General features: G+C 39.5%; 1 protein-coding gene across 1 annotated transcript in view; it reads left to right on the top strand.

The window, feature by feature from the left end:
• Nucleotides 1–27,327, top strand: part of BBOX1 (gamma-butyrobetaine hydroxylase 1) — a 71,185-nt gene that overhangs the window by 7,624 nt on the left and 36,234 nt on the right. The window contains exons 2-3 of the mRNA XM_004708401.4: nt 4,890–5,143; nt 6,267–6,381. Of these exons, the coding sequence (XP_004708458.1) occupies nt 4,925–5,143; nt 6,267–6,381 (334 nt within the window). The 5' untranslated portion in view covers nt 4,890–4,924. The remainder of the gene's footprint in view (nt 1–4,889; nt 5,144–6,266; nt 6,382–27,327) is intronic.

Here is a 27,327-nt window from a genome sequence, read left to right as displayed (position 1 = left end):
TCACAATCCATACATCCATCCATTGTGTCAAGCACATTTGTACATTTGTTTCCATCATCACTCTCAAAACATTTGCTTTCTGCTTGAGCCCTTGGTATCAACTCCTCATTTTTCCCTCCCTCCCCGCTCCTCCCTCCCTCCCTCTTGAACCCTTGATAATTTATAAATTATTATTATTTTGTCATGTCTTATACTGTCTGACATCTCCCTCCATCTACTTTTCTGTTTTCCATCCCCCAGGGAGGGGGTTATATGTAGATGCTTGTAATCTGTTCCCCCTTTCTACCCCACCGTCCCTCCACCCTCCCAGTATCACCACTCCCAACACTGGTCCTGAAGGGGTCATCTGTACTGGATTCCCTGTGTATCCAGTTCCTATCTGTACCAGTGAACATCCTCTGGTCTAGCAAGATGTGTAATGTAGAATTGGGATCATAATAGTGGAGGGGAAGAGCCTTTAAGAACTAAGGGAAAGATGTATCTTTCATCATTGCTACACTGCACTCTGACTGGCTCCTCTCCTCCCCGCGACCCTTCTGTAAGGGGATGTCCAGTTGTCTGCAGATGGCCTTTGGCTCCCCACTCTGCACTTTCCCTCATTCTCAATGATATGATTTTTTGTTCTTTGATGCCTGATACCTGATCCCTTTACTCCTCATGATCGCACAGGCTGGTGTGATTCCATACAGGCTTTGTTGCTTCTAAGCTAGATGGCCACTTGTTTACCATCAATCCTTTAAGACCCCAGATGCTACATCCTTTGATAGCCGGGCACCATCAGCTTTCTTCACATTTGCTTATGCACCTGCTTTGTCTTCAGTGATCGTGTCAGGAAGGTGAGCATCATAGAATGCCAGCATAGTTGGGCCCCATCATGCTGGGGGGAAGCACTGAGGACATGCAACAGAGCAGCAGGGGAAGCATACTGATGAAACTCCTGGGGAATACCAAAAATAGACTTTGGAGACAGAGTGTGGCACCCCATCAGACTCAACTGGAAAACACTCATAAAGGCCAACAAACAGACCTTGAACTATGTAGAGGCTTCTCCATTTTTGTCAGTGACTTTCTTTTTGCTATTGTTATTTTGCATTTGTTTTTTGAGGCTGTTGCTATTGTTTTGCTGGTTTTGACTTCCTTTGTTGTTTTATTTGGCTTTGCCTGGGTTTTGCACTTAATAATGTATCTGCATGTCTATCTAGATAAGACAGGCAGGATAAATAATTCAGCGATGAAAAGAATAGGACTAATAGTCCCGGGGGGATACAGAAGAAGGGGAGGTGAGAGAAAGGAAATGGGGTGGAGGGAACCAACTCAGGGACAAGGGAACAACAAGTGATCCAAAATCAGTGGTGAAGAGGGTGTAAGAGGCCTGGTAGGACTTAATCAAGGGCAATGTAACTGAGAGGAATTACTGGATCCAAAATGAAGGCTAAGCATGATAGTGGGACATGAGAAAAGTAAAAGGAAATAGAGGAAAGAACTATCAGGCAAAGGGCATTTATAGAGGTCTAATTATAGGCATGTACATATGTAAATATATTTTTATATGAAGATGGGGATATATATCTATGTGCATATATTTATAGGTTTAGTATTAAGGTCACAGATGGACATTGAACCTCCACTCAAGTACTCCCTCAATGCAAGAACACTTTGTTCAATTAAACTGGCATTCCTTGATGCTCACCTTCCTGACAGGATTGCTGAAGACAAAGTGGGTGCATAAGCAAATGTGGTGAAGAAAGCTGATGGTGCCCAACTATCAAAAACTATTCTTCCTTATAGCCAGATTCTATCTGGTTTCTTCACCACACTTTGTTAAAGCACCTAGATTTTTAATGATCACTTCATGAGGGCAAGTATCAAGCAGACAAACTGCTCTGAGATTGAGCCTTACAATTAAGTGCGATCTCAAAACTCATCCATAGACCTAAGGTTTATACATATCCCTGGTCCACTTTAGTTGCCTCATTACCAGCTTTTAAGACGTAATGTAAGTATCCTCCATAGGATACTTGATAAATCTAATAATAGCATCATTAATCTATACAATGGTATAATTTAAAATATTGTTGAGATAAATATCTATCTATATATACACAAACACATACACACACAATATGGAAGCTTTTGAAACTAAAACACATGGAATGTTGAATTATAGAAATGACAAAACTTAAGTCACCGGATATGTTTGAGGAAACCATGAGGGTTTAGAAACAAGGCACAAATCTCAGTAACAGACTTTAAGACAAAACCATGTCTGCAGACTAAGACCTGTCACAAAAAGCAAGGCCAATGGAAAGTGCCAAATATAGGATAGTCTTACATCGTTAATTCTTGTAGAACTTCAAAGTAAGAAATTTGAACCGAAGTCCAATGACTTCTGAATCCACAATTTTGGGATAGCAGTCATCTTCACCTTCCCACCCTCGGGCGTTTCACCTTTAAGTCCAAAGTTTAAGTACTTTTCTAATAAAATTATTCCATCTAATCCTTCCAGTCTTCTGCCTGGAAAAAAATTCAGTGTTCCCATCATAATAGAACGAACTCCGTATTTTACTCTGCATGGTACTCCATGATCTGTTCTTAACTGGCCTTGCAATGTCTCTTAGCCATTCAACCCCTCATAATGTTTTGTTCCAGCCTAATCAGGCATTTTTCCTACTGCTCACACGCTATCTATACTTTCATATTTGTTCTTTGTCTAAATCTTCCCCTTCTCCATGGTATGAATTAAATAAGCATTTCTTCTTTCCCCCAAACTATGTTTATTAAGATGAAATATCAAGTATAATTTTAATTGGGTAGGAATTTCATTACTTTTTTTTAAGTAAAAAGTTGTCTAGAGATAGAGGGCCCAATGCTGAGAACCAACAGAACTGGGTTCCCTGAGAATCAACAAAACCTCACTCCTTTTAGATTTTTTCCTTCCACTGGTTGAAAAATAATTTCTCCACTCCCAATACCACATCCAAATTCCAGGTGGAGAAACATATAACCAAATACCTGAAAACTGTTTTTATTTTTAACCAGTTATTTTGTGTGACATAAAATTTGTAAATTCTATGGCAAAACAGGGAGGGTAAAGGGAGAATGGGTAGGAAAGAGGGAACCGATTACATGGAACTGTGTGTGACCTCCTCCCTGGGGGACAGACAACCGAAAAGTGGGTGAAGGGAGACGTCGGACAGGGCAAGATATGACAAAATACCCATTTATAAACTATCAAGGGCTCATGAGGGAGGGGGGAGCTGGGAGGGAGGGGGAAAATGAGGACCTAATGTCAGGGGTTTGAGTAGAGAGAAAATGTTTTGAGAAACGATGTACAAATGCGCTTTACACAATTGATGTGTGTATGGATTGGGATGACAGTTGTATGAGCCCCTAATAAAATGTTAAAAAAAAATTTTTAATTCTATAAATGCAAGAAGGATTTTTATCTTGTCATTTAGTCCCACAAAGTCTACTGAAGTGCTGGCTCATAGGAAACATTTGGAAATAGTCCAAGTGCATTCATGTGTGAGTATGTGCATATGTGTCTGTGTTTGTGTGTGCATGCAGGTACACAAGCTTTGGCCTCCACTATAATTTAAAGCAATGAAGTTTTGTTCCCATTGTCACGTGTCACCTCTTAAGGTGTTGAGGAGTTCCGCTTCCATGTAAGTTTAGAGTCGTGCAAATGAACATTTGAAGAAAGTGAAATTTAGAACATTGACATGATATTCTAACATCCAATATAGTGATTAATGGGATCAAGATAAGTCTAAGGCACCAACCATCCTGTCTATTTTTCATTTGATTTTCTTTCCTACAAATAACACATTTCCCTAAGGTTGTGGATTTTTTTCATAAAAAGACGTTATGTCAATCCCAAATAGAAATCCTCTGTAATGAATTACAATAAACTAACCAAAATATCAAGCAACACTATGCTGATTGAAAAAGAACAGTACCCTCTTGAAGTTATGTGTTTTTCCATTTTGGGATCTATGAAGCCCAGGATTGATGAACCTATGGAGACCCAAATAGAATGAGGGTTTCGGGGGGTGGGGGGGCCTCATTAATGGAGGGGAGGTCAAGGGGAGATGAAGTCAAGGTGTCAATGTAGAAAAAGAATGTTTGGAAACTGATTGTGGTAGCAATTGCACAATTCTGCTTGACGTGATTGAACTATGGAATGATATGGGTATATGTATATAAAATAAAGGAAGAAATTATATATATATATAAAATGAAGGAAGAAAGAAGAAAATCTCAGAAAACCAACCAACCAAGGAATCTGTGCAGTTCTAGAAACTTCTATAGCTCTTTAAGAAAATATGTTGCATAAGGAAGAAAATATATGATTGAACAGGAAAAATACAATGTATTAAATTAGAGTACTCCTTAAAATAAATAAATTTTGCTAGTAGTTGTTTTGTTAGAACAACTTTTACTAATTTAGGATCATAGAAACCTTTTAGTTTTATTTTTCCCCAAAGCGATGTGGATTTGGTTATCTATTAACAAGTATGATTGTTATTCTTTTAATTTACACGCTTTTCTCCCTTAAATATCCCAGGCTTCTTATGCAAACATAATTATAAACCTGCATATGTCATTGGTGGAAACTCATTATCTAAAGCTCTGTGAGAAAGCCGTGATTGTTTCCATCTGATTCCTGACTCAGCACATTAATCTTATTTACTTTGAGTCCCTGGGCTTCTGTTTACAGTATATGAAGTACTCTCAGTAGAGCAAAGGTCCCGCTGACGAAAGTCAACCGATGGATGCTGGCATGTGATTAGTAGAGGCTAGATTCCACTTGAACCATTCTTACTCTTAGAGGCCAAGTTCAGATCTGATGTGGGGAGTTTCTTTTTAACCCTAATTTGTCATAACAGGTAACTGGCCGAATTGACATTCAAAGACCAGAAACATGCGTTGTGCCATCCAAAGGGCAGTGGTACTGGATGGGGCCCATTTGATGCAGATCATCTGGCATGATGGAGCAGAGTCTCTCTACCCAGCAATATGGCTGAGAGACAACTGCCAGTGCTCCACTTGCTACCTGGATTCGGCAAAAGCACGGAAGCTTCTCATCGAAAGTCTGGATGTGAACATTGGAATTAGAGAGATGACTTTCGACAGACAAAAGGTAATTATCTCTAAAAGTAGCTTCTTTTCCTCCTCTTACCCAAATAAAATAAAGGGCTAGTCTCTAAAATTAGAACTGACTAATTTGTTTTTACTAGATCATATATATGTATATATGTGTGTGTATATATATATATATAGACATATGTATACACATACATAGTATATGTGTAGTACATGGCATAAACTAAGCAAATTCAATATGTGGAAGCCTCTGTTATTACCTCTTTTTATTATCAATATTTCTACTTTTACATAAAATGTGCAGGTTTACGCATTGTGTTTTCAGTAGATAGTATGTTTAAGAACACAATTTAAATCATTTATACAATAAAAGTAAAGTATTTAGCTTGTTTCCTCACCCATAAATAAGGATGCTAGCCAAACTTGCTCAGAGGATTCAATAAGATAAACCGGGCAAAAAGTTTAACATTGTGCTTGGCATACAGTGAGCACTCAAAATACAGTCTTGATTAATATTTTTCATCAAATTAGTGGGTAGATATGCAAGGTTGTTTGGAGAGTTTCTTAAAAATGCAAGCCAAATGCCCCAAAGCAAAAACCCACTACCACTGAGTCAATCTCCATCACAGTAGCCTTGCAGGATAGAATAGAGCTGCTGTCACACAGTTTCTAATTGTTTGCTGCTTTGGAAGCAGAATGCCACATTTGTCCCCATAGTCGCTACAGCAATTAGGTTGTCCTAGAGCAGTGGTTCCCAACCTTCCTAATACCGCGACCCTTTAATACAGTTCCTCATGTTGTGGTGACCCCTCCCCCAGGCCATAAAATGATGTTCACTGGTACTTCATCACTGTAATTTTGCTACTGTTATGAATCAGGCGACATATGTATTTCAAAGCCTTCTATTTAGAGCCACATATTGCTGAACTTCAGGTCCGGTCAGTATCTACTTTTTGCTTAGGACCTAGGGGGTCTCACCTCAAATGGATCCCCTTGCCTTGCAGTTTCCTTGTTTTCTATGACTGTGAATACCTCATTTAAAAGCGCTCCTCATACTCCAGATACACTTAAATAGCATTTATAAACACATATCCGTGGAGAATTGAAGTATTCAGAAGCATAATGTACATACTGTTGATGTTGATTTTCTGTATTGTAAGGTGTACATCACGTGGCCCAACGAGCACTGTAGCGAATTTGAAGCTGACTGGCTGAAGAAAAGATGCTTTTCCCAGCAGGCCAGAGCCAAACTCCAAAGAGAATTGTTTTTGCCAGGTAAATCTGTCCCTGTTTTTAAGGGTTTTTTAAGTGCTCTAGTAAGGAGTTACTTGGAAGCCAATTCAAACCCTGGGCCTTTGGTTAGAACGCTGTCATTTAGGTGAGATGTTTAACTACAGCATTGCCGATGTGGATTGTTGCAGTCGGGAAGGAAAGGCGTCTAGAGAATGCCTGTAGCATCGATGGAAAAAGGAAAAGAGGGTAGCAGACTTACTCTGTGTCCCCTTGCACTGCCTCAAGCACACTGCAGACCCTCTCCAAGTGTCCGCTGCAAAGAAGGTCCAAGCTAAACACAGGCAGATTTGTCCTTCTGAAGTGTTGTCTAAGGACAGAACAATACAAAATTAATAAAACAGGACTGCGTTTCATGGCACACGTAGACAGAACTATTTTACACAACAATGCTTATGCATGTGAGCGCGTGTGCGGGAGCTGTGTATGCACACACAGGGGCACAGGTACATTGGGGTGTGCCTGTAGGGGTCTCAAGAAGCACTGTACCACAAAATGTTCAGAAACGTTGAAATAGGAGGATCCCATGAGAAAAGAAGATTTTACTATTGAGATGAGCAACAAAATTAATTGTTAAAATATAACACTTAGGAAGTACACAATCATAAAGCTCAATGATAACCCATTCCACTAAAGTCCTGGTGATGGGTGGGTGTGTTGGTTCATTCTCTGAGTTTTTTTGGAGACTTATTACATGAGTTGTGTGAATCAAAAACAACCTTTGAAGGATGTGATGATTTAATAGAACCTTGACCTTTACTGATGCACAGGCAAAGCAAGTTCTACTCTGAATAAGATATTTCAACACTGTCCCTTTGATCAACTGACTTCAGACTTTTTAAGTTTTGTAACACTCCAACTATTGCAAAATAATGAATTATCCGCCAAAAGAGAAATTTTTACTTAGAGTGCTTTTCTGTCCTTTTCAACTCTAAAATTCTCAAACCCATGCGTGGTAACTCCTCAGAGTTTTCAAAATCTCCATGGTTTTACAGCAATTTACTGGCTATGGAAATGGAAATAAATCAATTTGAACCACGCTGGTCTCTCTTGCTTTGGTTATCAATAGGGTATGACATTATCTCATTCCTCTTCAAGCATAGACGCATCTTACCAAGACCCAATTTCCTCTGTCATCAGTTTCTCCTTTCTGAGAGACAAAAAAGTCTTAATGCAATATTTGCTACTAAATCTCCAGAAATCTATTTGTCCCTTTATCTAGACTACTAGTTGGTTGAATCTCGATGGGTGTCTGGGGAAAGATTATTTTCCTACCTCTCTCCAATGAGTACATTTCTTCATTCTTCAAGGAGGCTCCAGCAGCCTCACCGAGTAGCAATTATCTTTGCCAAATACCAATATCATGAATGCATTCGTATTTTTTATTCATTTAGATTTTGTCTGATACGTAAAATAGTTTTCTTAATTCTACCCTAATTTCATAATCCTGTTGTATTTTATACTTAATATCCTCCAAGTTCTTCTTTTGATTGTCTCAGACACTAAAAGCCAAGTTTTAATATTATTATAGCTTAAGGTTTTAAGCATTGTAAAATGACATACCCATGCTCCTCCATTAATATTTTTTTGATAAGTTCAGTTCTATAGCTCACATTTCTCAGTATCATCAGGCAGTAGCACAGTGGAAATGATACGATCCTCACTTAAGTAGTAGGGGAAAATGGTCAGACTGACAGGCTGCAAACATGGTTAATATGCAGAGTACTGATATTTGGATGCTGAAAATATATTTTAATAGCTAAAAACGATTTCAGATTTTCAAAATGCCAGCTGTGCATTTGGTGGACTAAAAAAGAATTTAATGGGCCATGATTGAAATGTCTTTTTGCCTGTAGAATGTAACAGCTGATTACACTGCCTTGCCTTATTTTCAAACATTTATGCTCCTATGCTCTAGTACGTATGTGTTAGGCCAGGGTGACTAGAGAAATCCAGAGAAATTCATATACATGTAAGAGAGAACTTTATATCAAGAAGTAATTATGTATCAATAAAGCACAGCCCAGTCCAGATCAAGTCCATAAGTTAGATATCAGCCCAGAAGTCCAATATTAGCCCATAAATTCCTCTTCAGACTCACGCAGCACATGCAATGATGCCGAATTCAGAAAGATCACAAGCTGGTCAGTGGAAAGTCCTGTGGATCCAATGGCAGTGGACACATCTCCAGGGTTCTGGCTGCCATCAGTGTGGCTCTTTGTGGCTTGTCAACAGGAAGGTGTAGCAGAGAGAAGGGGCCCTGCCTCTTCTGATGGCAGAATCAAGAAAGAGGAAGTTCCCAGAAACCTCAGGAAAAGGCCATGCCCACACGGAGGAATCATCAGGCTGTGACCTGATTGACAGGTTAGACTCCAAACCTTCATTTTTTTATCAAGTTAACATGAAATTGTGTAACTACCACAGCATACAATGAAATTCAATTAAATTTGTGAAAAAAAAATTTTTTGGTTTTAGCCCTCAGTGGAAATGTTTCCTCTTGTTTTTTCCTCAAATTTTTAAAGAGACCTTTAAAAATCTAGTATCAAGCTTCTCACTGAATTCCCTGATAGTAGCTGTTGAACTCAAATGTGACTTGGCATGATAGTCATAGCTAGAAGAAATACATGAATAACAATCAATATTTTGGGGGTTTGTTTTTGTTTGTTTCTTTAAGAAAGAGATTTATATCAAGAAGTAATTGTATATCAGGAAAACATCCGAGCCCAGTCCAACTCAAGTCCATAAGTCTGATACTAGTCCATAAGTCTGATACTAAACCCCTCTTCAGACTCACACAGCCACAAGCAATAATGAAAAATGCAGGGAAATCACAGGCCAGTGTGTGCAAAGTCTTGTGGTTCCAATGGTGCCGGATGCATCTCCAGGGCTCCCACAGGTCTCAGCATGGCTCATCAACAGGAAAGTGAAGGCAGAGATGGAGTGGGAGGTTCCAAGAACCCTCCTTATGAGAAGGCCACACCCACAGGGAGGCACCATCAGGCTGTGACCTGTTTGACAGCCTAGACTACACTTTATTTAGCAAGTTGACATGAAATTATATAACTACCACAATGTCCAAAGTATGGAAGATGAAGTCTCGCCATCCTTGCCTCTAGGGAGTACTCTGGCCTTTACTTCTCCTGACACAGATTTTTGTGTCCTTTTAGTGTGGTACTTTCAATATTCTTCTCCAGCACTACAATTCAAATGCATCAATTCTTCTTCAGTCTTCCTTATCCTTTTTAAAAAAATAATTTTATTAGGGGCTCTTACAGGTCTTATAACTATCCATACCTCAATTGTATCAAGCACATTTGTACATATGTTGCCAGCATCATTTTCAAAGCATTTTCTTTCTACTTGAGCCCTTGATGTAAAGCTCCTCTTTTTTCCCTCCCTCTCCCACCCTCAGGACCCCTTGATAAATTATAAATTATTTTCATATCTTACTCCATATGTTGTCTTCCTTCAACCCATTTCTTTTGTTCATCCCCCTGGGGGTGGGGAGGTGGGTTATACTTTGATCACTGTGATCAGTTCTCCCTTTCTCCCCCTTGCCCCACACCTTCCCCCTACCCTCATGGTATCACTACTCCCATTACTATACCTTAGGGATTTATCTGTCATGGATTCCATGTGTTGAGGGCTCTTACCTATACCCATGATCTATACCAATGTACATGATCTTGTCTAGATGGATTTGCAAGGCAGAGCTGGGTCATGACAGTCAGTGGGGGGAGGGAGGGAAGCTTTAAATAACTAGAGGACTGTTGTGTGTTGCGCCGGTGCTATACTGCACCCTGGCTGACTCGTTCCTTCCAATTTTTCACAAATCTCTATTTGTTCATGTACTGAGCACCATTGTGGGGGAGGAGGCGGGAGGCTGGGGGACAGGTGGAAAATCACAATAGAGTAAAAATATCAGGCTGAGGTTAATTCCCTGAAAATAATTTGATCTTGTTAATGTCAGACGTACCAGGAGGACAGTTGAATCGGTAACAATGTAGGACAGAGAAGAAGAAAGGCTATCAGTGCCCCACTAGGAAAATCCATCCTGCACATAAGGAAGCCTTTTTTTCAATGTGAGCTCTGGAATATTCCCTGTCATGAGTTTTCCCAGGATGAGATTCTTACTAGAAGCTAAAGAAGACAGCTTAAGATCTTTATATGTTTAATAAAATGTTTATTATTTTTTCTTTAATTTGCATTTTACCTTTATAGAATTGCATCGTTGGGATTAGAATTAGATAAATATAATTTCTTAAATGCCTACAAGTTTGACTTTTTGCTTGTTTGATTCTCATCTCCAAAGCAAGATGAAATCCTTGAAAGTTTACCCTTTTCCTCTGTCTACCATGATACCTATTGGTCCAGTTGTGGGGACTTGGCTTTCTTTACACTGAGGCGCGATCTATCCTGAAGGCGTCGGCTGTGATCATCATCAGGAACTCCCTGTCCCCCTGCTTTCTGGAAGCGAGGTTCTTTTATCTGCTTATCATAGGGTGCTAATGAGCTTCCATCTAATCCTGACGCCATGTTCCTCATAGAACCCTGCTTCTCAAAGTATTTGCCCAGCATACAGATTGAATAGATATGATGAAATGGTGCAACCTTGATACACACCTTTCCCGAATTTAAACCACCAAAATATTCTCTTGGTTTGTTTGTAAGACGGCTTCTTGGCCTTTGTACAGGTTCCACATTAGCTTAATGAAGTGCTATAGAATTCCTATTCTTCTTAATGTTATTCATAATTTATTATGATCCACACAGTTGTTAATAAAGCACAATGGTTAATCAAGTGTAAGTAAAGATTTTCCTGCTAATTTTTGCTTTCAGTCAAGATCCATCTGACATTATTACCACACCCTCCTCTGAATCCAGGTTGAATTTCTGACAGTTTCCCAGTTTCCTGTCCATGTGCTTACAACCTTGTTGAATTATCTTCAACAAAATATTACTTGCATATGATATTAATTGTATTGTTCCATAATGTCCTCATTCTATTGGATCACCTTTCTTTGGAAGGGATACAAATATGAATCTCTTCCAACCTGTTCGGCCAGGTTGCTGTCTTTTTAATTTGGGGGCATAGACAAATGAGTGTTTCCAAGGCTGTATTCATCATTTTCTAAAATATTTCAATGGAATCCATCAATTCATGGAGGTTGTTTTTCAGGAATGCCTTAATATAATCCAGTTTCTCAAATGACTTGATAAGCATAAAGATTGGATAAGTATGGTGAGAGGATACAACCCTGATGCACACCTTTCCTGATTTTAAACCATTCAACTGTGCTATTAGACTAGGTGGACCATACCAACCATAGATAGTAGTGAGAAGAAGAGGAATTCCAGAAAACTTCATTGTGCTCGTGTGGAACTTGTACATGAACAAAGAACAAAGGGATACAGCATGCTTTAAAATCGGGTAAGAGGTGTATGGGGGGCTATTCTTTCACCATATTTATTTAATCTGCGTGCTGACCAAATAGTCTGAGAACCTGGGCTTCCTCTTAGGCATATAGCTAGTACCCTGTCATGGCAGTGTTGTACTGTGTTGGCAGTGTTTTAAGATAGATCTTAAAACAGTCAATGTTATTTTGATGTTGAAGGTGATCCCATTCCTCTTGCATTTGTCATTTCTGACATAGTAAACCACATGATTGTCCAACTCAGAATGACCAATACCAGTCCATTTCACTAATGTGGAGAGTAGTGATGTTTCTGTGTATGTCTCCCATCTTCTTTTGATACTTCTGCAACATTCAAAAATTTACCCAATTAATTCTTTCAATATTAAAATTGGGGGCTTAAACTTTTCTCTGGTACTTTAAACTCTAACTGGTTTTCTAACTCTAGATTTGGTACATTCCAAAAACTTTCTTCTTAAGCCATCATTTGAAAATTTCAGCTATTTTACTTCTTCATTTCTTCCATTCATATTTGCCACTCTATGTTTAAGATCAAATTTAAGTAGAAGCATGACAAGAAAAGGAGAAAAGCCTACAAATGTGTGGTTTTATATGTAGTTTCATGTGAAGCATCCATCTCAATATACCACAGGAAACTCTAAAATTAAATTATCTCACCTCAAAGCACAGCATCCTGGCTGTCAAAATCCTAGCCCACTTAACCCTGGTCTGGAGAGGGAGCTGATATAAGTTCCCAGGTATTTATTGCTTCAGGAGCCTACTAGTCTCTGAGCAAGGTTGAGATTAGAAGTATAAATCATGTACAATTAAAGCTAAAAGACAAGTATCGGGAACCAAATGATTCAAGGAAACTTAGGTAAATGCTGTACCATGAGAATGGAGGTAGCTTATCCTTGACACTGACAAGAACTATTTTTGTAGAGTGATTGGGCACCAGAATATTCTCAGTTGGATACAAAGAAATGAAAATATTAATATGAATACCTGATCAGAAGATCCTTGCTTTGAAAGAGAACAGGCAAATTGGGTGGAAGCATGCAATAAATTATTTTCATCAACATATTGAATAGTAGTAGAAATACTCTAGTGGTAGAGAGTGTGTTTTGTGTAAGAGGGCCAATTTTACATGAGTACTTTTCTCAAGTAAGCAAGAGTGGATAGGCTCTATTGTACACATAAAGGGGCTTGTCTTTGTATGGAATAATGGTAATTCATCTACTGAAACAGGAAGGAAGGCTTGTATAAATTCATAGACACAGGATGCATGCTGAATGGGGTGGGGGTGTATGACAGTTTCTTAAGTCTCTCCATTGTTTTCAATGAAATATGATGAGAGGTTATCAGCTGAGAATGATTAGGGGGTGTATTAGTCTAGGTACTTTGGAGAAACAAATCCACAGCAACTCATGTATAAGAGAGAGTTTTATGTAAAGAAAATGTGCATCACGAAAACATCCCAACCCAATGCTGCCCAAGCCCACAAGTCCAACATTAGCCCATTAACCTAACACCAGTCCACAAAGTCCTCCACCTCACAAAACAGAGACAATGATGCCAACTGCAAGAGGAAAGCTGAGTCAGTGAACGAACAAGCATCTCAGCACTAGCAGGGGTCTCCACACAGCTGCTCCAGCACCCAGGCCTGCATCAGGATAGATCCATGCAGCTTCTTGGGGATGTCTTGTAGGAAGTCAATCTTGCAAGCTGAAGCAGGGAACTGCAAAAGCAGCTGCACCCGGTGCAACCATCACAAAACAAGAGACCCGAGAACTAGAAAGGCGAGGCTCACCACCCATTTATCCCTCGGCCTTTCAATTAGCCCCACATGTGATTATTGGCCAGGTTGGCACAATTAACTAACTCAGGGGGTGTATGAGGATAGCCAATGTGAGAATCAATCAACTAGAAGAGAAGCAGATGCAATTCACTAGAGAGAAGCCGTCATGCAGTGAAATAGGATCAGTCAGTATAGTGCTTTCCTCCAGTCATGTTCATCCAAGCGCAGATTTAATCAGGCAAAAGTCACGCTCTGTCTTGTTCTTTGTAGATATCACCTCATTAAATATTCACAATCATTCTATGAGTTATGTACTTTCCAAATGAATATGTTTGATTTAGAAACTTTATTACTTTCTGAACGTCATGCAATTGGGAAATACCAAAATCTAGATTTAATTTCATCTTTCAATCTTAAACTATGAACTTCAACAACAACAAAATTCCTCCTTTCAGACTAGACCTACATCCAAATCACTATATGTGCATAGTAAGTTCTCAATGAAGCTGTTTCTGAAATTAAAGATGCAAGTGCAGAAGGAGAAGATTTGGCTGATGGGCAATTCATATGGGTTTTCATTAACTGAAAAGTTAATCTGAGTCGACCCAGGTGAGACTGCCAAAAAGACTAGTTAGATTTGAGCTGCATGAATTAGAGAGCCCTACCATTCAGGCATGGTTCAAACCTCACCTATAATGCTATATCTGATTCCAGACACTAACTGGTCACCCACAAATAGTGTCAGCAAACTTACCAAAGAGTATTCCAAAGAAGACAGAAGGGGTTATGGAAGCGTCGGGATCCATAAATCGTGAAGAAATAAGGGGAGCATGGAGGAGGCAACTTAGCCTTGCAAAGAAAAACTTAGCAGAGTAGCTATCTTTGTAGACATTTCCAAGACTACCCAATGCTATGTAGCACAGAACAGTTTCAAAAGAGCAGTGACTTCTATAAACTGTGCCTCAGCATAAGGAAGAATTTTTGCAGCAACTGGAGCTGGTTGAAACCAATACATGCTGCCCTATACAGAAGAATATGAATATCACTTTTTATGGATGTCATAGAGAATAAAACTGAAAAACCATTGAGATTCAGAAACCTTTTAAGACAGAGTAGAACTCCCATAGAGTTTTTAAGTCTGTAACCTTACAGAACTTGATTGCCACAACATTATTCCGAAGAGCAGCTGGTGGGTTCAAACCACTGAATTTTTGCATACTTAACCATTGCACAACTGTGTGTCTGTGTAGTCTAAAGAAAAATCCAGTGATACCTGTGTATAAGAAAGAGCTTTATGTCAGGAGGTAATTGTATACAAAGAAGGCATCCCAGCCCAGTCCAACTCAAGTCCATAAGTCCAATGCTAGCCCATAATGCCCTCTTCATGTAGCTGCAGGCAATGGTGTAGAAAGGTGATACAGAATGCAGATCACAGGACAGAGGGTACAGAGTTCCATGAATCCAATGTTGGTGGACACATTGTAGGGCACAGGTAGCACTCAGATCTGGCAGCAGAGTCCCAGCAAGCAGGAAGGCAAAGGGAGCAGAGGAAGAGGAAAGTTTCCACTTCCCCACTTATAAGAAGGCCACATTTCCAAGGAGGCATCATCAAGCTATGACCTGGAACTTGGAATATATAAATATGGAACAAAGAAAATCAGAAGTCATCAAAAAGGAAATGTAACACATTAAGATCAGTATCGTGGGTGTTAATGAGCTGCAATCAAGAGGTATTGGATCCACAATCAATGCTTATGGAAGCAGCAGACAAGAGATCAAAGAACACATTGCATTAGGTGAATCTGCTACACAAGAACTCTTTACAATGTTAAAAATCCAGGATTTAACATTGAGGACTAAGGTGCAGCTGACCTAAGCCTATTTTACATTCCCACTTAGGCTCGTGAAAGGTGGACATTGAATGGGGAAGACCAAAGAAGAATTGATGCAGTGAATGGTGGTGCTGGCGCAGGATATTGAAAGTGCCATGGACTGCCAAAGCAACAAAAGGCTCTGTCTGGAAGATGTGCCGCCAGAATGCTCCCTAGAAACAGGAAGAGCAAGACTTGGTCTCATGTACTTTGCACAGGTTATCAGGAGAGATACCTGGAGGAAGACATGCTTGATAAAGTGGAAGGGAAGCCAAGAAGAGGAAGGCCCTGGCCAAGATGGATTGATCCAGTGCTACCAGGGGCTCACATGTAAGAACAATTTGAGGAGGGTGCAAGACCGGGCAGTGTGTCATTGTGCAGTATGACAGGGGACCGACTCTTCGTGACCTAACCACTACAATTGCCTACCAGTTTAGCAAGCCGGCCAAGCAAGTCACCGTATTCCTACTGCCTTCCTGCCTGGACACTTTTTTCTCGGTCCTTGGCAGGGCTTGCTTCTCTTACTCTTTAGAGTTTGGCTGAAATGTTATTTCCTTGTTGAGGAATTCCTTAACCATGCTCTCTAAGTAAGTTCCCCACCCTACTCTCCACAAGTGCTTGTCAATGTCTCCCATTTGTTATCCCTATTGCAAATACTAAAATTGTATTTTGTTTGCTTGTTTATCTACTGTTTTCCCTGAAGGGCAAGAATCACATCTGGTTTTATTCACTAACATGATCTCTTTCCTATAGTAAGCCTTCTAACAAATAACTGTTGACTAAAGAAAGATTATTTCAACATAGAGTGCTAACACTGTGAGTAAAGCTGGAGACCAGGGAGGAAGGACATCTAACCCACCATTAGCTGGTGGAAAGGTTTCCTGGGAGAGGGTATTGTAGAGGTGGTCAGTGCCCAATCACAGTCCCTCAGCTCTCTGCCCCTACCTGCCGGAAGCCTCTCATGTAAGGCTCCCGCCCTGATGGAGGGATTTCACTGTTACAGGAACATGCTTGGCCATCCCACTAAGGTCAGAAGGGCCTGAGTTTTCATGTTATGAAGACCAGCCCTCAATCCATAATGAATGGGTTTTGGAAGCAAGTGGGAATACTACAGCTCCTTTGCCGCAATCAGTAACAACTGAGAGGGAAGAATGTTCTCCAGTGTCTCCAAGAAGCTCAAGGCTGCAGCTTCCTGTTGACAGAAGCATTCACTCATTCCTTACCACACCATCCAGAGGCGTGTTTCAACGTCTTGTTTCCCCATCTCTCCTTAGTGCTTACAGAAATACTTCCGCAGTTACATCCTTGCATTCTGAGCCACATCTCAGGATTGGACACTAAATGAATTTTGTTTAAGAGGGAGCTAGGTGACTAGAACCTTGAACAACATAGCACTCTCTAAGCAAGAAATTAGAGAACATCCAGAAACGGCAGAACCCCTTAGAGCAGGTGCATCAAAGCAAAGCCTTCTACTAGGGCACTTTTCTCCCGCTGTTGTTGTTGGGTTTGGTCAAGTGGACTCTGATACATAGTGACTCTGTGCCAAAGAAGGGGACACAGCCTGGTCCGACCCAGTCCTCATGATTCTACTTGGGCTCCTAATTGCAGCCACTGTGTCAATCCATCTCATTGAGGATCTTTTTTCATTTGGAGATTTTTGTTGTTGTTGTTGTTGTTAGATGCCTTTAAGTCAGTACTGATTCATAGGGACCCTGTGTACGATGGAACAAAACATCACCCAGACACGTGCCATTCTCACATTGGTTCTTATGTTTGAGCCCATTGTTGCAGCCACGATATCAATTCATTTATTTTTTGAGGGTTTTCCTCTTTTTTGCTGCTCCTTAAATTTATCAAGCATGATGTGCATCTTTGAGAACTGGTCTCTCCAAAGTACGTGTCCAGAGTATGTGAGACCAAGTCTCACTATCCTTGCCTCTAAGGAGCATTCTGGTTTTATATCTTCCAAGACAGACTCATTTGTTGTTTGGGCAGCCCATGGTACTTTCAACATTCTTCACCAGCACCCAAGTTCTAGGTGGGGCAAATGTGTGTTGTTTTACTAGGCACCCAGAAATGACTTATGTTAAAAGATTGGCTGACCCCCTGCACAGTACATGGGCCATTTCAGAATGAACAGTCAGTGCAGGTAGAGAGAATGCCCGAAACTCTGGAAATAACATATTGCAGCTGAGCATGCTGAACTCATGAATCTTTAACTAAAAAGTTTCTTTGTGCCTTTTCCTTTTGAAATTCAATTCAGTATCCAGGAACGTGATGCTTAACCCTGAGAAGGGAATTTTGCAAATGGCTCCTTCAAGTCAGCATGTAGCCTGGGCATAAACTTTATGGTGTGTGAAGCACATGTTCAAGGAAGTATTTATTAGTAAGGCCATAAGTTAAATTAGAAAGGGTGGTTCATACCTTAAATGTTTCATCATTTTCCATGCACTTTATGTATCCTGCCCCAAGTGTGAAACTTACATTTGTTTTTAATGTATTCTCCTGATAAATGATTTACTCCAGTCAAATGTGTTTTCTTTGGGGTTCCTGGTAGTGTGCAGTTGGGAGTAAGGGAGGAATACTAGGAAAAATATTTTATATTACATTTTCAATATTAAGCTTTCTTTGTGCATATAACAGAATGGCCTTATTAGGGGATTTAATTTTATAAAGCTTATTTTCCTCCAAATTAGAATGCTTTTCTTTCAGGATGTAATACTGAATTTGGAAACTATTTAGTTACCTAATCTACAGGTCTTACGTAGCTTAGCCAAGCATATGAGTGGCTCAGACATATTTGGTTGTGGGTCAGTCCTACAATAGGCTGAAGTCCTTGTTCTCAGATTTCAGTGTAGAAATTGACAGGTAACATCAAACTAAGAACTATGGGAGGAAAATTGTGGATCTGAAGACTTAAATGGTTGTAATCACTCTAATTATAAAATCTTGTAAACTGAAATTATCTTAATTATCAATAGCCTTTCTTTTTACATGGGTCTCTGTTTTACATATGCAAAAGTAACATATCTGTTAGAAGAATGAACCTCTTACTGTATGTTTAAAACTAAAGACATTGTGTGTATACACACACACATGTGTATATGTTATTCTATAGTGAAAAAGCTACTTACGCAGAAACAAAATCTATTAAAACATGCTATAAATGTATATAGTGCATAACCTAAACAGATCCTTCTTGAATCTTCAGTACACTCAAAATACAAACACAAAGGTCTTGAAAGCATGTATATCTTGTAAAAATGTTCTCCTATTTCTATTGATTATATCTCCCTGCCACATTGTCAGTAAAACTCTTTGGGGGGAAAAACAAAACAAAACAAAAAAACTTCTGATAGTGTCTTAAATTAGACCAAAGATGCATGGGCCCCTGAAATGTATAGATATAAATTAAAAAGGAGAAAATGGGTTATTTAAAGTATCCAAACCCTTGTTTCATGTTACAAAAGGTAAATAGTCCTACCATGCTAGGAAACCTGATCATAATGATTTTCTGCATTCAAAATCCTAACTTGCAGCCAAGGATTATCTTTAGATTGTATGCTTAAACATGTTCAGACAAAGTGCTCCAATTTGTAACTTGCCTGGCTTTCTTTTGTGTCTAGCAAATTTCCATTATAAGAGACAAAATAACCTATGGACATCCAGGGTTAATGGTGGAAATACAAAGCCCGTGACTGTGTTTTGAGACACCCAGAAATGTTTTCATCTGTAGTTATTGAAAGTAAAGACCCTGAACTTTTGACCAGGCTTCGTTAACTATCTCTACAACTCAATAATCCACATTGGAATGGAGTGGGGTGCTTTCTTCTTTCCTATGAAAAAATGGGATTAGTGAATGCGTCTATTTCATGTATTTATTGTGGAAATTCTAAGAATCACCAGATGAAAAACACCTAGCACTCAGCCAGACTCCTAGAAAACACTCCTAGCAAATATTAATATTAAAGTATAACATGCTTGCTATGAGCTAGGAGTTCCAGGGTGATACAACTCATTAAGGGCTGGACTACTTACTGAAAGGTTGGTGGTTCAAAACAATCTCGAAAACTTGAGAAGACAAGCCTAGGGATCTGCTTCCGAGAGGGCAGAGCCTTGGGAACATACAGAGTAGTGCCACTCCGCACAATGGGTCGCCATGCGTCAAAATCAACTTCATGGTAACCACCAACAACTATGAGCCAAGTATCACACTAGGTTTCTTTCAAACTTTTATTACACAGGCGCAAAGGACTGCGAGGTAAATATAATGGTGCCTACTGTATAAGCTAAGAGACTGAGGCTCAGGAAAAAAACATATGCCTTTACTACTGCAAGGAGGGCAATGATTGAACCACAATCCTATATGCGTCTGTTTTTTTTTTCTATATAGCTAAGCTTTTAACTATAGTACCAACCACATGTGCCTATTTAAATTTGAAGTAATTAAAACGAACTGAAGTTAAAAACAAAATCCTTCATTCCTCAGCTGCTCCAACTACATGTCAAATCTCAATAGCCATGTGACTTTTGTAGTTAGGTTTGGAAAATATATGACTAGTATTGGACACAGGAAATATAAGATATTTATATCATTGCCAAAAGTTTTGTTGGAGAAAATTAGAATCTAAATAATACTACCATTCTAGGCTGCTTTGCTCTCAATAGAACATCTTTTTAAAAAATAATATTGAATATTCATCATAAATCATCACTTTGTGATAAAGACAAAACATTTGCCATAGGTAGCCATGTACACAATAGTTAATCCCTCCAATGGTCTACTTAGGAATGGAACATATATCCTTTCGCATATTTTCACATATTGAAGGACTAGGAGAATCTTCCCCAGCAGTTTAGGTGAACTTTTCATTCAACAAATACAATGAATGGCTCTAGGAACTCCTAAAGTCAATGTGAAGGTGCCAAATGAGACGCTAGCAGCCCATCCCTCTCTAACCTCTGTGGAGCTATACTTTCCATTTGGGGCTTAATGAATATACATATTTCTTCAATACTTCTTTGAAGTGTCTGAATGTAGTCCACTTAGAACTTCAGGATTCTATTATGAAAAATCTTCCTTGTGTAATTTTAGAGGAAAATATTAGTCTTTTAAGAAAGCCCTCTCCGGAACCGATTACATGGAACTGTGTGTGACCTCCTCCCTGGGGGACAGACAACCGAAAAGTGGGTGAAGGGAGACGTCGGACAGGGCAAGATATGACAAAATACCCATTTATAAACTATCAAGGGCTCATGCGGGAGGGGGGAGCGGGGAGGGAGGGGAAAAATGAGGACCTAATATCGGGGGTTTAAATGGAGAGAAAATGTTTTGAGAAACGATGTACAAATGCGCTTTACACAATTGATGTGTGTATGGATTGGGATAACAGTTGTGTGAGCCCCTAATAAAATGTTAAAAAAAAAAAAGAAAGCCCTCTCCAAGAGCAACAAATGTGCAAATGCGCTTTACACAATTGATGTATGTATGGATTGTGATAAACGTTGTATGAGCCCCCAATGAAATGATTTTAAAAATTGTCCCAAATGAAAAAAAAAAAGTCACACTTAAAAAGAAAAAAAAAGAGAAAGTCCTCTCCAATCAAAAAACAGCAATCATAAATTCATAATAAAATTCCCACTGCTAGTGTGGTAGGTAAGAATGGAGTTAGAGAAACACCAAAAGGAGCCTCCAAATGAGACCACTGCATGACACTGTGGAAGGACAGACAAAGATCCAAACTCCAGCTCCTAGTTTTTCAATGTGGGAGCTTGAGTAATGATTTCATTTTAGGGGCTTCCTCTGTATCATCATTGCATTTGTAATAATAATATTCATTCAGTGAATGTTATAAGAAGTAAGGAAGGAATAATTAATACAGTTGAGACCCTTGATAAGTCTTTTCTTGCTCTGTGCTTTCTTCTTTTTAATGCTTTATACATCACTCAGAAGACAAGAGACTTGTGAATATAAAAGATATATAAATGTTAAACAGCATAAAGTCACTAAAGGAAAAAATAACTTTTTGGTGGGGCAGTGGAAATTTAGTTTTCCAAGTTCAAAGAACAGAAATTTGCCTTTATTATTCTCTCATCTGGAATCCTCTTTGATACTATTTTCAGCATATGAATTTCAGTTCATTATCCCAGGTTTGTTTTAAATAGTACCACTGCCAAGATACCATCTTTCACTGCTGTTCTTTCCTTGGCATCCTGGATACGATTGTTATTGTTAAGGGCCATCAAGTCACCTCTGACCTATAGCAACCCTATGCACAACCGAACTATATACTGCCCAGTCCTGCACCAAGCTCACAGTTGTATTTAAGACAAAGTCTTGCCATCTTTGCCTCTACAGGGCACTCTGGCCTTACTTCTTCCAAGACAGATCAGTCTGTCCTTTTAGCAGTCCACAATACTTTCAGTATTCTTCTCCAACACCACAATTCAAGTGCATTGATTTTTCTTTGGTCTGCCTTATTCAATGTCCAACTTTCACATGCAGATGATGCAATGGGGAATACTATGGCTTGGCTCAGGTACACCTTAGTCTTCAAAGTAACATCCTTGCTCTTCACTACTCTAAAGAGGTATTTTGCAGCATATTTACCTAATACAATATATTTTTTTGATCTCTTGATTACTGCTTCTACAAGCATTGATTGTGGATCCGTTTAAGACAAAATCCTTGACAAGTTGAAGCTTTTCTCCATTTATCATGATGTTGCCTTTTGGTCTAGCTGTAAGGATTTGGGTCATTTTTACAGAGTTGTAATCTATACCAAAAGCTCCAATCCTTGATCTTCATCAGCAAGTACTTCAATTCCTCCTTGCTTTCAAGAAGCAAGGTTGTGACCTCTGCATACTACAGGTTGTTAAATAAGCATTCCAAATTTGATGTTGCACTCTTCTGCATATAATCCAGATTCTCTGATGATTTGTTCATCATACGAATTGAACAAGTGTGATGAGAGATTACAACCCTGAGGCTCACCTTTCCTGATTTTAATCCTTGCCGTATTCTCTTGTTCTGTTCACATAGCTTCTTGTTGATCCAGGCACAAGTTCTGAATGAGCATAATCAAGCGTTCTGGAATTCCCATTCTTCTCAGGTTATCCTGGTTTATTATGGTCCACACAGTCTAATGCCTTTGCACAGTCAATGAAACACAAGGAAACAGCTTTCCGGTACTCTCTCCTTGAGCCACGATTCATCTGACACCAGCAATGATATCCCTGTTCCACGTCCTCTTCTGAATTCAGCCTGAACTTCTGGCAGTTCCCTGTAAATGTACCACTGCAACCATTGTGGGATGATCTTAAGCAAAAGTTTACTTATGTTCGATATCAGTGTTTGGACTCTCCTGACAACATGTCCAAAGTACATGAGACAAGTCCCCTCATTTTTTTCCTCCAAGGAGCATTTCTGGTTGCACCTCCTCCAAACTTGGAAATCCTATACAGGCAGCTAGAGCTCAAAATCAGCTCAATGGAAGTGTCTTTGTTAGCAGCTGTATGAGGAGCCTTGGTGGCACCGTGGACAAAGCATTGTGCTGCGAACCAAAAGGCTGGCAGCTTAGATCCGGTGCCCTGAGAGAGACAGGTGAGACAGCCTGCTTTCACAGAGACTTTCAGCATCCGAATCCCTCTCGAGCAAATGCGTGGCAATTGACAACGGCAGAGGGTTTGGTTTAGTTTAATGAGCGCATTTAATTTGTATACTGAGCAAATAATCCTAAGAGCTGCACTATATGAAGAAAAGGACCATATTGGGCTTAGACAATTGAAAAACCCGACATATGTAGGTGATACAACCTTGTTTGCTGAAGGCAGGGAGAAACTGAAGTATTTACTGATGAAGCTCAAAGACTACATCCCTCAGTATGGATTACACTTCAACCTAAAGAAAACAATTCTCCCAACTAGACTAATAAAAAAACATCAAGATAAACAGAGAAGAGGTTAGAGTTGGATTCACAATCAACGGCCATGGAAACAGCAGTCAAGAAATCAAAGAACATATTGCACTAGACAAATCTGCTGCAAAATGCTTCTATAAAGTTTTAAAAAGTGAAGCTGTTACTTTGAAGACTAATAAATGGACGACTCAAGTCTTTGTATTTTCAGTCACCTCACATGCATGTGAAATATGGTCATGGAACGTGATATGATACTGATGATATAGTTTGACAATTTCTGCATTCTAATGAATCACCTTTCTTGGAATGGGTCCAAATATGGATCTCTTCCTGTTGATTGTCCAGGTGGCTGTCTTTCAAAGTTTTTGACTTAGACTAATGTGTGCTTCCAGTGCTTCATCGTGTTGCTGGAACCTTTCAATAGCGTGTTCAAACATTCCACCAATTCCTGGAGCTCACCCCTACCCCACTAATGTGTTCGGTAAACTTCAACTTCTTCAATATCATTGATTCTTAATCATATACTGCCTCTCGGAATGGTTGAATGTTGATCAAATCTTTGGGGGACAATCAGTCTGTGTATTCAGTCCCTCTTCTTTTGATGCATCTTGCATCATTCAATATTTTGTCCATGGAATTTTTCAGTATTACAACTCAAGTCTTGACTTTTCCTTCCTCTCTTTCAGCTTCAGATATGCTGAGTGTGTTTGGGTTTTTGGATTTCTAACTCCAGTTCTTTGCACATTTCATTATAATATTTTACTTTGTCTTCTCAAACTGTAATTGAAGTTTTCTGTTTAGCTCTTTTAGTTCATACTTTCTTTCATTTACTTTAGCTAGTCTTGGTTCAATGGAATCCTGGTTACAAGTGGGGCTGCAGTCCCATTGGTCAGTAATTCTAAACCACCAGCCGCTCCGCAAGAGAAAGACTGGACTTTCTACTCTGTAAACAGTTACAGCCTCAGAAACCCACAGGGGTGGCTATGAGTCACCATTGACTCGTGGCAGTGAATGAGACTCTTTGTTCAAGAACAAGTTTCAGAATCTCTTCTGACATCCATGATGGTCTTTTCCCACAGATGCAGTCCATTTGATTCCTGTGCACTCCACCCAGCAAGGTCCAGATGTATTATCACTGTTCATTTTGGTGAAAAGGGTATTTGTTCTTAGCAATGTTTTATCATGAAATCTTCAGCTTCATTTCTATCACCAGAGCCATATTTTCTAATGACTGAGCTTTCCTTTAGTTTCAAATGTTTGTATTAGAATCACCAGTAAGTATTGATGCATTTTGATTGCATGCTTGATCTTTCTGCCACAGAAAGGCTCAGGCAGTGTTTTGCTCTTTGGTACTCAGGGTTGCTGGGGGTCAGAGCTGACTTGATAGCACCAAACAACCACCACCACAACAAATGTTTACAGGAGCAAGCAGCCTGATGTTCCCCTGAGGAGCAGCTGGTGGGTTTGAACTCTGGGCAGTGTGATTAGCAGCCCAGTGTTCATCTCACATCACCTCTAGTGGGCCTTTATGAAGGTTCCAGGGAGACATAATTTACAGTTCGTGATTTAAACCTCAGAAATTTTGATTCATTAGACAAGTTATTTATGCCTATTAAAGAAAAGCCTTTGGCAATATATGCATTTAGAGACTAATTGGGTTTTTCCACATGCATGCACCTACTCACCCCTATGCAGTTGTGAAAGAGCAAGAAGCGGCTTCTCATATCTGCATATATCTATTGAAATAAAGGCACTCACTCTGGTGCCTCAGGAAGCCGTGTTTGTGCAGAAACATGACTGGAGGCTTCTAAGAGGGAATGATTTCTAGTCTACAACGCTGACAAGAGGACACTAGCCCATTCTGCATTTTAAAACTGGGGGATTTAGGGTTATATTCTTTTGTTGTTGGGAGGTACTGTTGAGTCGGCTCTGACACATAGAGACCCCAGATGTCACAGAATGAAACACTGCTTGGTCCTACACTATCCTCATACTGATTCTTATGACGCGATCCATTGTTGCAACCACTTTATCAATCCAGCTCCTTAAGGGTGTTCCTCTTTGTCATTGACCCTCTGTTTTGCTAAGGCTTATGTCCTTTCCCAGGGACTAATCTCTCCTGATAACATGTCCAAAGTACATAATATGGAGTTTCATTATCCTGACCTCACAGCACTTTCAATACTACTTGTGAACATCACAATGCAAATGTGTGAATTCTTCTTAGGGCTTCCCTAGTCATTTGTCTTTGCTCTCCAACCCTTTAAAGAAGTCTCGTGCCGCAGATGCACCCAATTGCAATAGTTCATTTGATTCTTGACTGCTGCTTCCTTGAGTGTTGATTGTGAACTGAAGTAAAATGAAAGCCTTGATAACTTCAGTGTCTTTTCCATTTATCTTGATGTTGTATACAGGTCCAGCTGTGAGGCTTTTAGTGTTCGATACACTGAGTTGATATCTATCTTGCAAATTGCAGCCTTTAATTTTCATCAGCAAGTGCTTCCAGTCTTCTCCTTCAACAAGGGAAATTGTGTTGTCTGTACATCACATGGTCATTGTAAACCTTCTTCCAATCCTGATGACTCAATCTTCCTCACATAGTCCAGACTCTCAGATTCTTTCTCAATACACAGATTGAATAAGTAGGGTGAAAGGATAAAACCCGAAACAAATCTTTTCTTATTTTAAACAATGAATCATCCATTTGTTCCGCCTCTTGGTTTATATACAAGTTTCACATGACCATAATTAAGTGCTCTAGAATACTCATTATTCAGAATGTTATCCAAAGTTTCTTATGATCCACAGTCTTAGGCCTTTGCTTAGTTCATAAAGAATAAGCAAGCACCATTCTTATATTTTCTGCTTGTCTTCTGCCAAGACCTAGCTTTTGCCAGCAATGATGTCCTTTATTCCATATACTCTTCTAAATCTGGCTTGAATTCCTGGCAGTTCCTTGTCAATGTACTGCTGCAAGCATTGTTGAATGGTCTTCAACAAAATTTTACTGGAATGGGATATTAATTATATTGTTCCATAACCCATGCTTTCTATTAGGTCAACTTTCTTTGAATTTACTTTAATCAGTGGTCAAGTTACTATGTTCTTAATTTCTTACTATAGACTAGTAAGTATTTCAAGCACTCCTCAGGGTTTTTTAAATTTTCTATTCATATTCTTTCAGTTCCTGGAGCCTGATTTTTGCTCATGATTCCAGTCCAGAGTGAAATTTTCCTCCTTCAATATCATCAAGCCTTGGTGTAAGGTCTTTCAGAGACAAGAGACAGAGCGAGACCTTTAATTAATAGGTTTATTGATGGAGATGAGGTTTGTAGGGAAGAGGAAATCAAAGGAAATGAGGTGAAAGGAGTGTAGACAGCCAGATAAAGGAAGGTTAGAGCTGGCCCATTGTCTAAAGCCAGAGACTTCACTAACTTAAAAGGAATAAAGCCCATGAAAGCCGCTATTACATAAAGGAAGAGAAAATGAGGTTTAATACAGACCCACTGGCAAACTACAAGAGTCCGGCGAGGAAAGAGTTCAAGGCTCTGGTGCCACAGTCTTGGAAACCCACGGCAAGGTCTCTCTGAGATGACATCAATGCAATGGCAAAGAGAGAGAGAGAGAGAACCACAGGTGTTTTAGGTAGCAAGCAGGGGTCAGAAGAAGCAAGAGAGAGAGGGAACAAAGGAAAATTCCAGAGTATTTATATTTTGGAGGCAGCTACACATTTTGTAGACATGAATCCCACACATCTTGCTGGTTGCGCTGTGGAGCTTTGCAAACAGAAGCTATGTCTGTGGCTGTCCTTTGTAACACTGCCCCATACCCTAGACTTGGTCATATGCTACTTCGTAAAATGGTTGAATGTCAATCAGTTCTTTTTGCTACAGTGAGTTTTTGTATTCATTCCATCTTCTTTTGATATT

Source organism: Echinops telfairi, unplaced genomic scaffold, assembly GCF_000313985.2.
Source record: "Echinops telfairi isolate 266 unplaced genomic scaffold, ASM31398v2 ScPeMD7_60;HRSCAF=208, whole genome shotgun sequence".
Classification (NCBI taxonomy): domain Eukaryota; kingdom Metazoa; phylum Chordata; class Mammalia; order Afrosoricida; family Tenrecidae; genus Echinops; species Echinops telfairi.
Note: the sequence above shows the minus strand (reverse complement) of the source record. Positions and strands in the feature narration are given on the sequence as shown.